The sequence below is a fragment of the Lissotriton vulgaris genome, chromosome 10 (genome assembly GCF_964263255.1).
Source record: "Lissotriton vulgaris chromosome 10, aLisVul1.2, whole genome shotgun sequence".
Lineage (NCBI taxonomy): Eukaryota > Metazoa > Chordata > Amphibia > Caudata > Salamandridae > Lissotriton > Lissotriton vulgaris.
In genome coordinates this window covers 605,317,375-605,332,762 of record NC_141698.1, presented here as the reverse complement: position 1 = coordinate 605,332,762, position 15,388 = coordinate 605,317,375, and the positions used below count along the sequence as shown (strand labels likewise).

The 15,388-nt window shown below is 46.5% G+C and overlaps 1 protein-coding gene across 1 annotated transcript in view; it reads right to left on the bottom strand.

Moving 5' to 3' along the window:
- Positions 1 to 15,388, bottom strand: part of PDXDC1 (pyridoxal dependent decarboxylase domain containing 1) — a 435,979-nt gene that overhangs the window by 244,270 nt on the left and 176,321 nt on the right. Inside the window, exon 7 of the mRNA XM_086941443.1 lies at positions 6,589 to 6,657. Within this exon, the coding sequence (XP_086797569.1) occupies positions 6,589 to 6,657 (69 nt within the window). The remainder of the gene's footprint in view (positions 1 to 6,588; positions 6,658 to 15,388) is intronic.

Genomic DNA, 15,388 nt, shown 5'->3' with positions numbered 1-15,388 from the left:
CCTCATGGGAACAGTCCAGCCTGAACTGCCAAGCCATGCCTTCCCTGGACCGGAAACAAGCTTCCGAGGACCAGTTTCTGGCATTTCAGCCGCCTTCAGCCCGGCTTGCTTGAATCCAGTGGCAAAGTGAGCAAGGGACTCACGTCTGAGCATACCCTGCCAACTTATGGCGAATAAAGCAGTACAAAAGTGGGTGCTGATGGAACGAGCACCTCTGTCCATCACCACCCCCTTTTGTACCACCTTAGGAGACAAGCAATTGCAAATGTGGCACATTTTCAACTCCTTCTCAACTCGCTCATCTAGTCGTGGGAACCACACTCGATCACGTAGGGCTCTTTTTATGGCAATTCTTGCTCTACAGCTTCTTTTAGATGAAAAGTAACTCTACAGTGTCACTGAGCAACGCTGCATGTCAAAGTGAGGTGTGCAAAGTCTGCATGCGGGAATTTGCATTTCAGGCAGGAGTGTGGTCTGTCCGCGTCTATTCTGTGTGCTTTCTCTGGTGTGATGTATATTCTCCTAAGGAATTTAAAATGGAGGAGTTTATGGCGACTGTTCAGAGAAATTGACTTAATCTGTTGGCAACAGGCTCCCCACTGGTCATCGGTGATAGGATGTCCTAAGTCTGCCTCCCATGCAGCTCAGACTGCGGAGTCGTTGAGCGGGACCTCTGCTGTGCATGACCTGTACAATTTGGAGATTAGGCGAGTGCACATTTCGCTTTCTATTACAGTGGACATCGGCATAAACGGGCTGGGTTCCACGGGAAACCCAGGGACCTTGGCACATAAATTGGAACGGATGTGGGTGAGTACAAATGTATCCATGAGTCAGGGAATGCATCAGTGTCTGATGCAGATAAGGCATGACCGTGGACATAAAGGTCCCCACGGTGGATATGCCAAACCGGGTCAAGGTACGTTGAACAACTCTCCCCCCAGTAATGGTGAACCAGCATTGATTGGGAAGCGGTAGGCTCGGATAGTAGAAAGTCGGTGATCCCATCTGCCTTACCAATTTGAGCCATGCCCAGCTGGTTGTGGAGACTGTCTGGATATCCCGGGAGTCACGAGGGAACCCCAGGGTCAATACTGTGTTCAGAGCGTCTGGCAGGAGTAAGTCAGCCTCAGGTCACAGATACAGGATCCTAGCGTCGTGGTGAAATCAAGCGTGTGCATAACTGCATTGGGCTACTAGGTATTACAATTGTAGATTGGGTACCCCGATGCCACCCCTGTGATAAGGGAGTGTCATGACCTCCCATCTTACCCCGGGGCGTTTGACCCCCACGTAAGCCAGATGAGATGTGTGTTTGTGGAGTGGAAAAAGTGATTCAGGAGCAAGATTGGTATATTGTTGAAAAAATAAAGAAATTTGAGAAGTACAATCATTTTAATCAGGGTGATACGGCCGGCGAGCGAAAGTGGGAGTCTGAGACATCGATCCACTTGTTTCTCCAGCGAGTGCATCGCTATTCCGTAGTTAGATAGAATGATCTCAGCGGTGTTCAAGTGTATGTAAATTCCCAGATACTTAACCGATTCAGTGCACCATGTCAGAGGGAACTCAGCTTCCCATATGTCCGTACCCCGAGTGAGGGGAAATATCACAGATTTGTGCCAATTTATGCAGAGGCCCGAGAAGCCACCAAATCTAATAATCTCACAAATGAGCAGGTCTAATTTGTGTCGAAGGTCCCGAACATATAAAATAATATTGTCCGCATATAGGGACACCAATAATGGTCCTGTATTAAATTGGATTCCCCTGTGTAGATAGCGTTTCTGAAAGTGCCGGACCAATGGGTCCATGGCAAGTATGAAAAGCAGGGGGCACAGGGGGCAGCCTTGCCTTGTGCCACTGGACAATGTGAAGGAGCGAGAAGGCGTGCCGTTTAAGCGCAGTCTGGCGGTAGGGGCGGAGTACATCAGTGCTGTAAGCCTAATGAACCCGAAGGGCATGCCCACCCTTCTCATTACTGTCCAAAGGAACGGCCACTCCAGAAAATCAAATGCCTTTTCCGCGTACAGCAGGACAGCTGCGGCTGGGACATCGGGGTTGAGTCTATGGAGGACAGCAAAAAGAGTACGTAGGCTCAGAGACGTGGATCAGTTCGGGCACAAAACCCGAGTGGGAAGGGAGATTATTTTGTCCAACAGTAATGCGAGACGGATCGCGATCGTCTTTGCTAGTATTTTATAATCGAAGTTTATTAGAGAGAGAGGTTTATACGAGCCACAGTGCAGAGGGTCCTTGCCTGGTTTTGGTAGTAAGACGATTGCTGCTTCCCGTAGCGTAGGAAGTAATTGGTTCCATTCTAGAGCCTCATGGTAGACCTCAATGAGCCTAGGGGCTAAGATGTCCTTATACAGTTTATAAACCCATTGAGGCCAGGGGCAGTAGAACCATTAAGTGCATCAATTGCATCAGATATTTCGTCCTGAGAGAAAGGTTCAGTGAGGAAATCTTGCATGTATTTGTCCAAATACACTAATGCGATTTCTTCAAAATACCACTCGCGCTCCGCGGGAGAGCAATCCTGCGTGGAAGTGTATAATAGCTTATAATAGGACAAGAATTTGTCCCGAATGTCAGCGGTGTCTGTTAATGTGGCCCCTGTAGCAGCGCGGAGCTCAGTAATGTGTGCTGCAGAGTACTGGGGTCTGAGCAGCTGCGCCAGTGTGGGCCCAGGCAGCTCGCCCTCACTATAGCGACGTGCTGTTACGTACTTGCTGAGGTAGTGTGCTTCCCTGACCGCTGCTTGGCAAAATTCTAACAGTAGCGATAACCGCTGCCGCTCCTCCTCGGAGGTGTCTGACAAGCTTTGCATCGAGGCACCTAGAGCAACTAGCTGCTGTTCAATGTTGGCAAGAGTTTTCCGTAAGTCCCTCAGGACCCCCGTGCTTGGCTATTACGACTCCCCTACTGTATGCTTTGAAAGCATCCAATAGCATTGCCCAGGTATCTACTGAGCCTGTATTGAGATCAAAGTAGTCTTCAATTGCTTCCCTGAGTTCCGAGTCTAACAACTCATCGTTTAGGGCACTGCCAGGTAATCTGCCCCTCGGGCCTGGGGATCCGGAGTTTGAGCATGACAGGTGCGTGATCAGAATATGACCTGGGCAGAGTCGTGCTTGTGGTGTGCCAGGGAATGAGGCCAGGGGACAGCAGACAAAAATCTAATCTGGTTCAGGTATTGTTTGGGGCTGAATAATGTGTATACTGGATTCATCATGTAGCGCAATCGCTACACATCAGTAAGTTGAAATGTTGCGCATGTTTCTAACAATACCCATCGGGACCTAGGCTTAGAGTCTGCTGCGCTAGAAGAGCAGTCAAATGTGCAGTCCATAAGTAAATTGAAATCACCACCCAGTTGCCTGAACCCCAGCGTGTGAGAGGGAAAAAGTCCAAACTGTCGATATTTGGGGCATGGACACACAACAACATGATCAAGTGGCCCATCAGATTTCCACTACTATGATGTATCATCCTTCCCGATTTGCCTGGGAATGAGTCCGTGAGAATTCAAGTTGCTTATGAATTAAGATTGCAGCGCCCCGTGTATATGTGCTATAATTGAAAAAATAGCTGTGTGATCCCCAACTGGAGGAGTAGTGCGTGGAGTCAGACTTCGATAAATGCATTTCCTGTAGGAAGGTGATGTCAACTTTGTGCCGCTGCAAGTAGTGTAGGACATGTTTAAGTTTCTTAGGGTTATTAAGACCCGAGCGTTCCAGGTCATGAGGACTAGGTTTGAATGATCGACTAATTCAGGAACCGGGCCTGTTGTGCCATAATGTAAAAAAACCTGAAATTATTACGATGAAGTGAATATCGTGTATGGAACCGGTAATGCAATGACAACTAATAAAGCAAACCCTCCCCCCCCCCCTCCCCCCACCCTCCACCCAACCTTGCGAATCCACATGCAAGGTGAAGAACCCATTAACCAAGCTTCCAATGCATCTTGTGAACTTCTCACTTGAAAGGATATGAACATTTCCTGATGCATTAATATCGTTAATAACAATTGTGTGCTACGCACCTAGGGGGGAGGCAACGCTTCGGCAAAGCCCAGCAATAACGAAACATTATAATAGAACAGTTCTCATACTATCTCAGTTATCATAGCTACATGCGTCAATGACTAATATCTCAATATATGAATGCAGCAGGTGCAGGGAACCAGGCAAAAAACCACCAGGATTAACCATTTGAGAAAAATCCATACTAGCCGCAGAGCCACTGTGGATCAGGGAGAGGCCGCTACAGTCTTCACTCCGCTGGGAGTTAGAGGTCTTGTATGAGGCGCAGAAAGCTTGCGCCTCACTCAGAGTCTCGAAAAAACGAGGGCGCCTGTTGATGTCCACTCTAAGGCGGGCCGGATATAGTATTCCATATCGGAGGCCCAGGTTTCGAAGCATCGCCTTGATCCCCGTGCACTTGCGACAGGCCTCCGGGACCATGAAAGTGAAATCCAGATAGAGTGACACGGTGTTAACTTGCCAGGTCAGTTTGCCATGCTCCCTGGCAAGTCTTTGAGCAGTGTCTCTGTCCTGGAAATTTATAAGGCGTGCTATTATAGGTCTAGGCGGGCAGCCGGGGTTGGGGCGTGGGCCCAGCGATCGGTGCGCTCTTTCCACCACAAACCCGGGGGTAAATGCATCCTTTCTAAAAATGTCAAACCGTAAGGTCTCAACAAAGGTGTCCATTTTTCCAGTGTTGGTAGACTCCAGAACCCCAGTAATGCGGAGATTGTTGCGGCGGCTGCAAGCTTCCAAGTCCTCATTCTCTATAGCAACTTCTTTCAAAATCTTTTCCATGCGCTCCAGCCTTTTTGTTGATTGCGCAGCCCCGTCCTCGAAGTCTGATATTCGGCCATCTACATTGTCCAATCAGTGGTCATATACCTCCAATTTGGCCCCAAATGCGTTCAGGCGTTTTTCCAGTGTGTCAAACCTGTGGTCAAGCGACTTGAAGCCAGCCCTGAGTTCGTTAAGCAAGTCTGGGTTAGAGAAGCCTGTGTCCGGCACGACTGAGGAAGCCTGTCCGCCCTGATGGCGCTCTTGTCATGTGCCCCGTCTGCAACAGCCGGGAAGGTGAGTAGTCGTTGCTTGGGGTCCTTTTTGCCCATAGCGGTGCGGCCAGCTCCCAGTGTAGCAATGACCCCAGGCACAGAGTTGGACAATAGGGTGAAGAGATGTTCGGTAACCACGGTTCTTGATGGCTCAGTGTGCCACAGTTGGTGCAATGGGGCAAGAGGGCAGCAGTAGCCGAATCCGGGCAGCAAGGTGGCTGCAGGGGGATCCTGGATGTCGGGTGAAGGGGCCTGTTCCGATGAAGGCCCAAGGCGAGGGAGGCTCACCTAGGCCTCCGCACGGAGCTGGAGAATGAGTCGTGCAGGGCTGGAGGTTTCTGGGGGCAAAAAGTACACACTAGCTTGTGCTGCCGTTAGGTGACGCTGTGGGAGGCTAAGTCCGTGGGGTAGCGTGCTGGGGAGACCTCGCCGATTATGTTGCGCTACAGACGCTGTGGCCGATCATGTACTGAGGCCGCCCGATGTCTCCGCCCACACTCTGCCGCAACGCGCAGCCGGGCGGCTGCCTCCGTAACACCACCGGGGCCCTTGTCGCCTCCGGAGGATTACAGGAGTGCCGCATCGTGCACCACCCCGAGGAATTCTGTGAGAGGGGGACACCACGGCGGGAATGGGGGCGCAGATGTACAGGGAGATGGCGGCAATGCACTCACCGCGAGTCCGGGGCAGATCAGAGATGACGTAGGCAGGGCAATGCTGGCCGCTGGCATCGTAGCCTCTATGTCAGCCGGACAAGAATTTCGGGCAGCCGAGCACTAGGCCGCAGTCAGCTCCTCCCTCCGAGTCACAGGTGGCATTTTCAGTAGTTACAGACCGCTCAGAGGGCTGAAATGTGGACAGCAGGAGCACAGACGTGCAGGAGATAGATTCCCTGCATTTCGACAGTCGGTCAGGATCACTTCGCCGAGATAGTCGGATCGTTACTGGGCCGTCGGGCAGAGCTTCAGTGCCGCGTGGCTATCTTGGTAGGTGACTTGGCCACGCCCCCATTCAATTGAATCTTATGCTTACTCCTATCGCTACCAGCTACTCTGTAGTAGCTGTGCGCACTATGCAAACCTATAAAGAAATAAAAGTATTTAAACAAAGAAAATTGAAGTATATTTTATGCTAGGTAGAAAGGTGGTTTCGCAAGTGAATACTAAAACAAACCAAGAATGAGATTTTAACCACTTTGACTGTTCCTTCAGATGAGTATTCTCGCCGAAACTCAGTAGGACAAAATAACTTTCACTATAGAGTTAGTATATTTTAGTTTCAAATGTATCTCCATAAACTTTAAAGATCAGAGTGCCGGATGCTGGAAAAAGGAATCAATAGAGAACCCTGTTCAACGGAGATGTACTTAACAATGCCTAGGATTAGTACCTCTTTGCTTTGACCCCTGAATTGTACAATCCCATGCAGCTAAAAAGGGCCTAGACAAAGAATCAATCACCATGGTTGCTTAGTATGAGATTTGTCATGTAGCTCTGAAAACTTACCATCTGATGCTGTGATCCAAACATTGTGTTGCAGGGCACCCGACACAGACAGGAGAGGGGCAAACCAAGCTGTAATAAAATGATTGCATTAATAGAATCAAATATCCCACAGGCCCTGTACACAACCTTATTTCAACTTTGTGGACATAAAACATGAACATCTCTAAATTTGTTTCTTGTGGACTTAGGTTTATGAATAAGCATACAACATTGCCACGAATAAGTGCGTTGATTTGCGACTCGCAAAATGGAATGTACAACAGTGTCTCACACACTGTTTCCGACTCCAAATGGTTTGGCAGATTGCTTGCCTCATTAATATCCATAAGACCGCTCATAATTTGTGACCCATTGGAAATGGCTACCACTTCCAGCGATGGTAGCCTGCTGCGGTCAGCAGACCACCATGTCTGTGACAGCTTTTTAAATAAAGCAGTTTTTAGAAAGAAAATGCAGCCTGTTTTCCTTAAAGAAAACAGGATGAATTTAAAAAAGAAAAATTAAACATTTGATTTCATTTTGTAAGAGCAGTCAGTGGTCCCTGGGGCCACCGCCGGCTCATAAAAAATATTTTTGCTGCCTGTCACAAAGGGGAAGGGTGTCCCTTTCTGTTTGCCAGTGGCTTACCATCTTTTTGAAATGGGTGGTAAACTGCGAGTGTTTTGCAACCACAATTGCGGTCGCAAAACAATCGTACATTGTAGTATGACTCGCTGTTCAGAAGGTTGTCCTTGGCATGCCCATCCTATTTTACAAGTCAGTAATAGGTTACTGACTCACAGAATAGGATTTCTACATAAGGCAGACTTATTTTGCAGCCGCAAACAGACACATTTCCCGTCAGGGACCGCAAAAAACAGTCATACATCTCCCTACTTAGGGCCCGATTCGGATGGGGTTAGAAAAGCATTCCCACCAAGGACCCGATTACGATGCGGTTAGGGAGGCCTCCTAACAGCATTTGCTCCTTCCACATCGGATAGGGAACGTGTCTTCCCGACTGAGGGCCAGATTACGATGCGGTTAGGAACATAGGCTCCCATAGAAGTCAATAGGAGTCCAACCAAATCGTATCTGGAAGCATCCGGATGCATCATACTCGGTCGGACTCTTCCGATCAGAGTCGGTCGGAAACCATTTCCAAACCGATTCGATCAGGAAGATTTCCTAACTGCATCAGAATCAGGCCCATAGTGTAGCATAGGCACTAAATTGGTCTTTAAACTATACCCCCAGTAGTATCTTAGGAGGGCTACCACATAGTTCAGGACTTCCTAGAGTCAGCTAATGATTTAATATACTATATCCAGGGTAGACAAGCTGGATACAGCTAGACAATCATTTATGATAAGGCGACTTAAGGAGGCATGGGAGTTGGATCATATAGAAAAACATAATTGGATTGGTGCCAATTTCACACTATCCTCCACACTGTATAATAGTTTCTAGTTTTTTGTGCAAGAAGAAACATGGACTACTGGGTGGTAACCCAAAAAGCAGTCTACAAAAGCATTTTTCTTTTATCTGCAAGCTATGTGTACTACGGTAACCCCAAATTGCCGCATATGTTAAAATCTGGATGCATTCATGATTATAAATATCTGGAATCGGGCAGGACAGGTTTATTCCCAATGCTCTAGGCCTACAGCTTGGTTAAAACTCAAACACCTTTTCGATAGGCAATGAGCTGAGAGAATCAAAATTAATAACCAAGTAGGGAAAACGGGCCACCTTGCCAACGTTCTCACCCTTGATAAGAATAGGACTGGTCTAACTATTGGGACTACTGCATACCATATAGTGTGTTTTACTGATGTTAATTCCTAGATCCAAGCTATCCATAAAAGTTTCAAAAAAAGAGTCAATCAGTCCTTGCAGGGCATTTGGTGCTCTGGACATTAAATCAACATCAGCAGCATCCATTAAAACATGAACTGGTCTTGAGCGCATCATTGGCATGTCCTTGCACTGCGAAATTTAAAAGACATTAAGATTATAGACAATAAAAATAATGCTGGTACAAGAATGCACCCTTTCTAACTCACCGCTCCAATGCAAATACATTGGTACTTTCCTCCTGAAACAAGTGTTACGAATGCCGTAACCTCATTATGTAAAGTGCATTGAAAATGAATTAGAACCTTGTTCCTGCTCATCCTTGATAGGCTAGCCCTGAGCTTGGATTGATAGAAAGCATTGCCAAGGTCCTTAAATGATTGGAACAACACATCCCGCTTAGCCAGTGTATATCTGCCAACTATCAACTGGAGGATGAGATTTTCCTCAGGAATATCCAAGCCAGTTCTAAACTTGTATAGTACCTAAAAAAACACATTTGTCTCGTCTGCCCGTTTTATTATTCTGTAAAAAAATATCTGGCCGACCAGACTGACCACAGAATTAATAAAAGGAAATTGGTCTTTAGCAGGCTGGGTCTTGCACATTACCTTTTTAAACACAGGAACTATGAGAGCAGAGTGCCAAAAGAACTGTACGTTTGTGGCACAAGTTGAATTTACGGCATTAGTGACAGCAGGGACCCAACATTCTAAATTAGATGTATAAATATCATAGGAACCCTTCAGGGCCCTGGGCCTTCCCAATGTCAGACAGCATACATCCCACCAAATGGTAGATAGATTTAGATTGTTCTACCCAAAACTCAGCGATAATGTTCATACCTGGGCCAAAGGTCTCCTCCGTGTTTAATTTGGGCGAGTTAACAATTTTCCAAAGCATACAGGTGCCCTTCAAGGAGCAAGGGGTAAACAAGCTTTTGAACGTCTTCTTTAAGTGCCATCTTTCGGTTTTTGAGGAAAGTTTATAGTTGGTTCTAAATCTACGGATGACTTCTTGATCCCTAGAATTGGGTTCTATTGGCTTTCCTACAGGTGTTATCAAACCAGTTAGGCTGGTTGGTTCTGGTTTCTAACCAAGGCTAATAAGGCATTCTTAAAAAGTTGTCCCACATTAGCAAAGGCTTGAATAATCAAATACCCAAATTTATCATCAAATGCTAACTAGTCATTGACTGAGGATATGTTGCCACTAATGTTTTTAAAAAATAGTTGGATATTTGGAGACTTCCTTCTTACCCTGAGGTTCTACTGCATAGATACTATGCCAGTAACTCCCTCCTTAGGAGTCTTCCCTTTTTTATCACACAGGTTTAATGTTAAAAGATTGGGGTCATGGACAGCCCGATGTTGGCAAATCAAGATAAAGAGCAAGAAATAAAATGTAATCAATTATAGTCCTACATCCCTGCCCTGTGTGTGGCGGGATTATATTGTCTGCCTTCCCACAATTTTCAGCTACATTACATAAATTAAAACTGAACAAATATCTAAGGTCCATCCTCTCAAGTATTCATGGACGAGCATCTTAGTTTCTTACGTTCCCCATAAGAGAGGTCCAGGAACATTACTCTGGATCTAAGTTCAGCATTACAATCTTCCTCAAAGACCAAGTTAACACAGCGCAGGCTGGCTGACGCTCTTTCGCTTAAAATTTTAATGACTTTAAAAAGTATGTCTGTACTACACGGGTTATCCTAGAAGTTTATGAGGGAAAAAAATAAAATGTCTAGACTAGACAATGCAAAGAAAAGTAATTCCTGGGTGGGATAATGGGACCTCAATAGCCTTGCATTGCAACAAAATCGTAAATACGGTAGTCATACGTTCCCTAGCTCTACCTGAAGACTGCGGGCAGAGAGCAACCAGAATAGTCTTCCCAGGTTATCAGATCTTGTGCCCAAATTTCTTCTAGCAAGATAACTTCATACTTATTAATGAAGCCTATCCAGTCCTTATTACTTATTTCGGAGGCTAAACCTGCTATATTCCAGCATATCATAATAACTGTTGGATTACATTTATGGATCAGTGTTGAAATCGTGCCTACCAATAGCCATCCATGTCTTGTTACAGGCTTGCCAGAATAGCAGTCAAAGCTTGAATATTTGAATCTGGTGCATCTCCCTCCCAAAGCCTCCTTCCCATTTGCCAATTCAATTGATTCAAGTCAGAAAGGGGTGTGAAGCGATTTTGAGTTAGGATGAGATGAGAAAGAGTTAAGGTGCAAAAACATTTGTTACACAGGGCTGGGGTTATGTTGGCCTGTGGTAGGGGTGGCCGTAGAAAGAGACCAAGGGCACCAATTGAACATAATAAAACGTATGATGGTTAGATCATCCTTGTGATAAAGATTCCTGGCCAGCCTGGGGTACCTACCCAAGCCTGAAGTTGTCATAATCAGTAATGGTAAAACTACAATTTGTGGTAAGCAAGTGGCATACTTGGTTCTTTAACTGGGACGCTGTCTTGACTTTGGCTGGAGTGAGTACAGGAACATCAGATACAATTGTCACGTATGTGCAGGCCTCTGGAGGGAGATTATGGCAAAGGAAGAGAAAAAGAGTGAACACTGGGGCAATCATGAGCCCTATTGCTCCTTCTGTGCACATAATCAGTTCCTCTCTACTCTCTCATCATTGGTTCTGGGTTGTGCCCTCTGATGCTAATGCTTTAATGTCCCTCAAAAATAGCTACATTTGAAATCTGGGAGCTATTGTATAAGGGAATGCTGCCCTCAGACTGACCTGCGGGTGTCCAGACTGCCGTTGCACACTAGGGGCAAGGGATGACTAAAAAGTCAAATTCCCCAAGGTGCACTCCCCAACAAGACAGGGAGTCATCTGTTATAAATATCAGTTGGGATATGAGAGAGACGAAAGGAAGACATCCCTGAAGGTTATTTCAGTTACCATCAGCATTTCACCTAGCCATACATATCTTGAACCCATTGGCTGTTGAGCCCAACATAAAAGGATTTTTTTAAAATCTGAATGTTTAATTAATTGGATGTAACAGGATATGAATTCCAGTAGGGCTCTGTAGACCATAACTAAGCAATTTCAAACAGCATAGACTTATTCTTACATTACGAGGATGGAAGAAACTTTTAGTAGATAGTTACAAAAGTTGTAGCACTTACTGAGATGTGGCTAGGTAACTGTAGCTCACTGTACAGCAAGACGAGGTAATTGCCTTGGTTCAATGCCAATACAATATAGGATATCTGCAGCTATCAGTTGCTCCGCCTAGAGGACCATTACAAAATAATGGAGTGACCCGTACTAGTCCACGGACCTGGGTAATGCTCTGTATAGAAAACAATGGTCCTAGTATACTTCCTTAAGTCAAAATCTATGAACATGGTACACATAGAATTCAAGTGCCATCATAAGTGTACCCCAATAGTTACTCAATTCATTTAGGTATATCCTCAAAATGACACACACACGCACCATAGATAGCTTCAGTAGTGACTGTTTAATCTCACAGTTATTATCACAGATCACTCTAGAGAACATTTCAAAACAGAAAAGAGGGTTGCTCCAGTGTGGAAAAGGGTTGTGCTTGTGAAAATAGAACAGATGTATAAGGAAATCAGAGAGTAGTTAAAACAATCAATTAAACATAATAATGTCCTTAGTAAACTGGTTGTGGTTTACAGTAGCACCAGTTTTACAATCGGGCCTGTCTCTCATGGATTAGAAAGTACTTTCCTAATTCTTGATGAGTATAGTCATCTGTAAAGAGGCAGGGATGGGGTGAAATAGGGTACGGCTCATTAGGGGAAATTGTCGACATTTCAACCCTTGCGCATAGAGGGTGGTTTGTATCCTCTGTAGGCGGGTCTTCCTCAGGAAGGGGAGATGGGGTGAGGGGGGGGGGGGACAACCTGTATCAAGGTGAAGTCAGGATTACAGCCCCTCAGGTGGCGGTCCGCATAATTGTAGCGGTGAATTAGGATAGGTATTGAAAAATCAATGTGCAGAATTCAGGGAAGCAATGTCGAATAAATCCTGACACTGGTGGATTAAGGCATCTCAGTCAGCCTTCGTGGCGCAGTCCTGGAGATCAGGTTTACCTGGTCCATGGAAAAAACTACAGGGGCCGGGGATACTTTTTCAAACGTTCACCCCCAGAAGATCAACCTAGCAACTCTTGCGGACACCCTTTCCCGGGAGAGACCTCTATTGGCCTATTGGGTGAGGCTGTAAGGAACTTCAACACATGGGTGGAACAGGGGTCGGCAGCCTCCGTGAACCAGGGCCGTATCCGCAGAATGCATTTCTCTCCCTCTAAGCCATGGTTTTCACATGCTCAACGGGAATTGAAACTAGGCTGCAAAAAACTCGAACGTGTATGGAGACAAGGGTACCTGCCCGAGGCAAAAACTACCTTGCGAGCTGCCCAGAGAGACTACTATGCTGCGATTAGGACAGCAAAGGGCAGGTATTATGCAGGTAGAATTGCCAAGGTGAATAACAATAGTAAAGAAATTTTCTCCATCGTACAGAGTTTCTTATCGCCCTGTGCCACACAACCCCTGTTGCCCTCCTCTAAACAATGGTGGGAAGAGCTTTCTTCTTTTTTTTTTTTTTTTTTTAATCGAGAAAATTGCAAAGATTCAGGAGGACCTGATCGCTGTCTGCGATTCTCATAAGTCCTCATCAATGCTGTCTTCCCTGCCTGTGCCCAAACCTGCTGATCAGTTTGTGGTTCTCTCCCTCTGCAGAAGCAGATATCCTGGCAGTACTAAAGTCCTTGAAGTCGGGGTCTCCAACGGATCCATGTCCGGCTCGGGTGTTTGGGGGGATGGCCGAGACAGTATGCGGGGAGGTCACTCAGATTCTTAACCTCTCTTTTTCTACGGCGATTGTCCCGATTTGCTGGAAGCAGGCTAAACTATTGCCGCTTCTAAAAATAGTCGGGATGGATCCAGCAGCCCCGTCAAGCTACCGGCCTATATCTCTGCTGCCGGCACTGGTGAAAATCTGTGAAAAGATGGCTTTTCGTCAACTGGACAACTTTGTGGAGAATTCTTATGCCTTGCACCCTGCTCAATCAGGGTTCCGGGCCGCCTATAGCACCGAGACAGCTTTGGTGGAGGTATCGGAGGCTATTCGGGAATGCCTGGATGGAGGCGGCAGAGCAGTTCTGATTTTGTTAGATCTCTCTGCCGCCTTCGATACGGTGCCCCACGGGCTCCTCCTCTCCAGACTGTCTGCCATTGGCATCCCTGGTCTGGCTCTAGATTGGCTGACGTCATTCTTGACCAACAGGACGCAGCAGGTCTGGATGCCACCGCATGCATTTTTGCCTAGGATACTCTCCACAGGAGGTCCACAGGGGTCTACACTCAGCCCCCTGCTTTTTAACGTATGCCTGACCCCTCTGATTTATTTGGCGGAACATTTGGGGGCAAAAATTATGGCCTACGCCGACGATACCCAACTTTTGTTTACCTGGCCAGGTGACAATTTGGATACGTCGGCTGTTCAGCACTGCCTCTCCTCTGTTTTCCGTTGGCTTGCACTAGCACAGCTAAAGTGCAACGAGGATAAATCTGAGGTCCTCTTCTATGGAACCTTCTCCGGTAACTTCAGAGATCTTCTATGGCCACATGATATTCCCTGCCCCAAATCTATGGGTGGCCCAGCTAAGAACCTCGGTGTTTGGTTTGGAGATAACTTAAAATTTGATGACCATATCAAAAAACTTACAGGTGTCTGTTTCGGAACGCTTAAAGCCCTGCGCAGATTTTTTTCTCTTCTCCCAAGAGATGCCAAAGAGACAGTGTCGCGTGCCCTCATTTTATCCAGGCTGGATTACGCGAATGCCCTGTTTACTGGCATACCATCCTATTTGATCAAACGGCTCCAGGTAGTCCAAAATGCGGTAGCTAGACTCTTGTTTAATATTCCTAGGAGGTCTCACCTGCGTAGTCTCCACTGGCTTCCGGTGGCACAGTGAATCCTATTTAAAGCGCTGGTTCTCTCTTTTAGAGCGACGCATGAGCTTGGGCCAGTGTACCTGAGAAAACGCTTCTCTATGTATGTTCCCAATCGCTGCCTCAGATCTGCCAATGAGTGTAGAATGGCCCTTCCTAGATTCAAGTATGCTAGGCTGGGAGGCCAATCTATATCTGTTATGGTAGCCAGAGCCTGGAATGCACTTCCTTTCCACCTCTGCATAACGCAGAATATTGTCCACTTCAAGAGAGGCCTAAAAACTCATCTGTTTAACCTATCTACCTAAATGCTTTTACCGCCTTCCTCTTCTGCTTTCCTCACACACACCCCCGCGCCAGGATACTCGAGAGTAATAGAGCGCGCTATAAAATATTTTATAACATCACCAGGACTGCACCACAAAGGTTTTCTTTACCGCTCCACCTAGAGGAACAAGTTTTTTTTTGCTCTTAACGTGTGGATCTCTACGTCTCACAGGTACTTTCTACAAGCATCAAATTATTAAACCTGTACATAATAACAATCAGCTTTGTGTGGCAGAATCCAGCTTTCCCTTCAATCTAAATCCCTTTTACACAGGACAGAGACTCTGCGCAATGTGTCTGACCTATCCAGTATTCTTAATTTGAACAATATGAGCCCTACGGAAATAGACCATTACTTGGTTTATTTTCTGATGGCCCTTAAGATCCTCCTCAAACCCTAAAATGGATATGCCCCTCTATAAACAGCTCTAGTTCGTGACCCTATCCTCCCTAGAGAAACTCTGGCCACCCGCCCATTACGTCGCACCACCCCTCCTCCAGCCGCCTCCCATTGGGATTGACTCTCTGCCTCCAGTCGGGTCCAGGCCCCCCCCATGCTCCCGACCTCCTCCCACCAAACTCAGGACTGAGCCACGAGTTGACAGTCCTAGAAGAAATGTTCCCTCCCTTTCGCCCCAAGAAGTGAGCTCCCTTGTCGCCTCCTACGAAT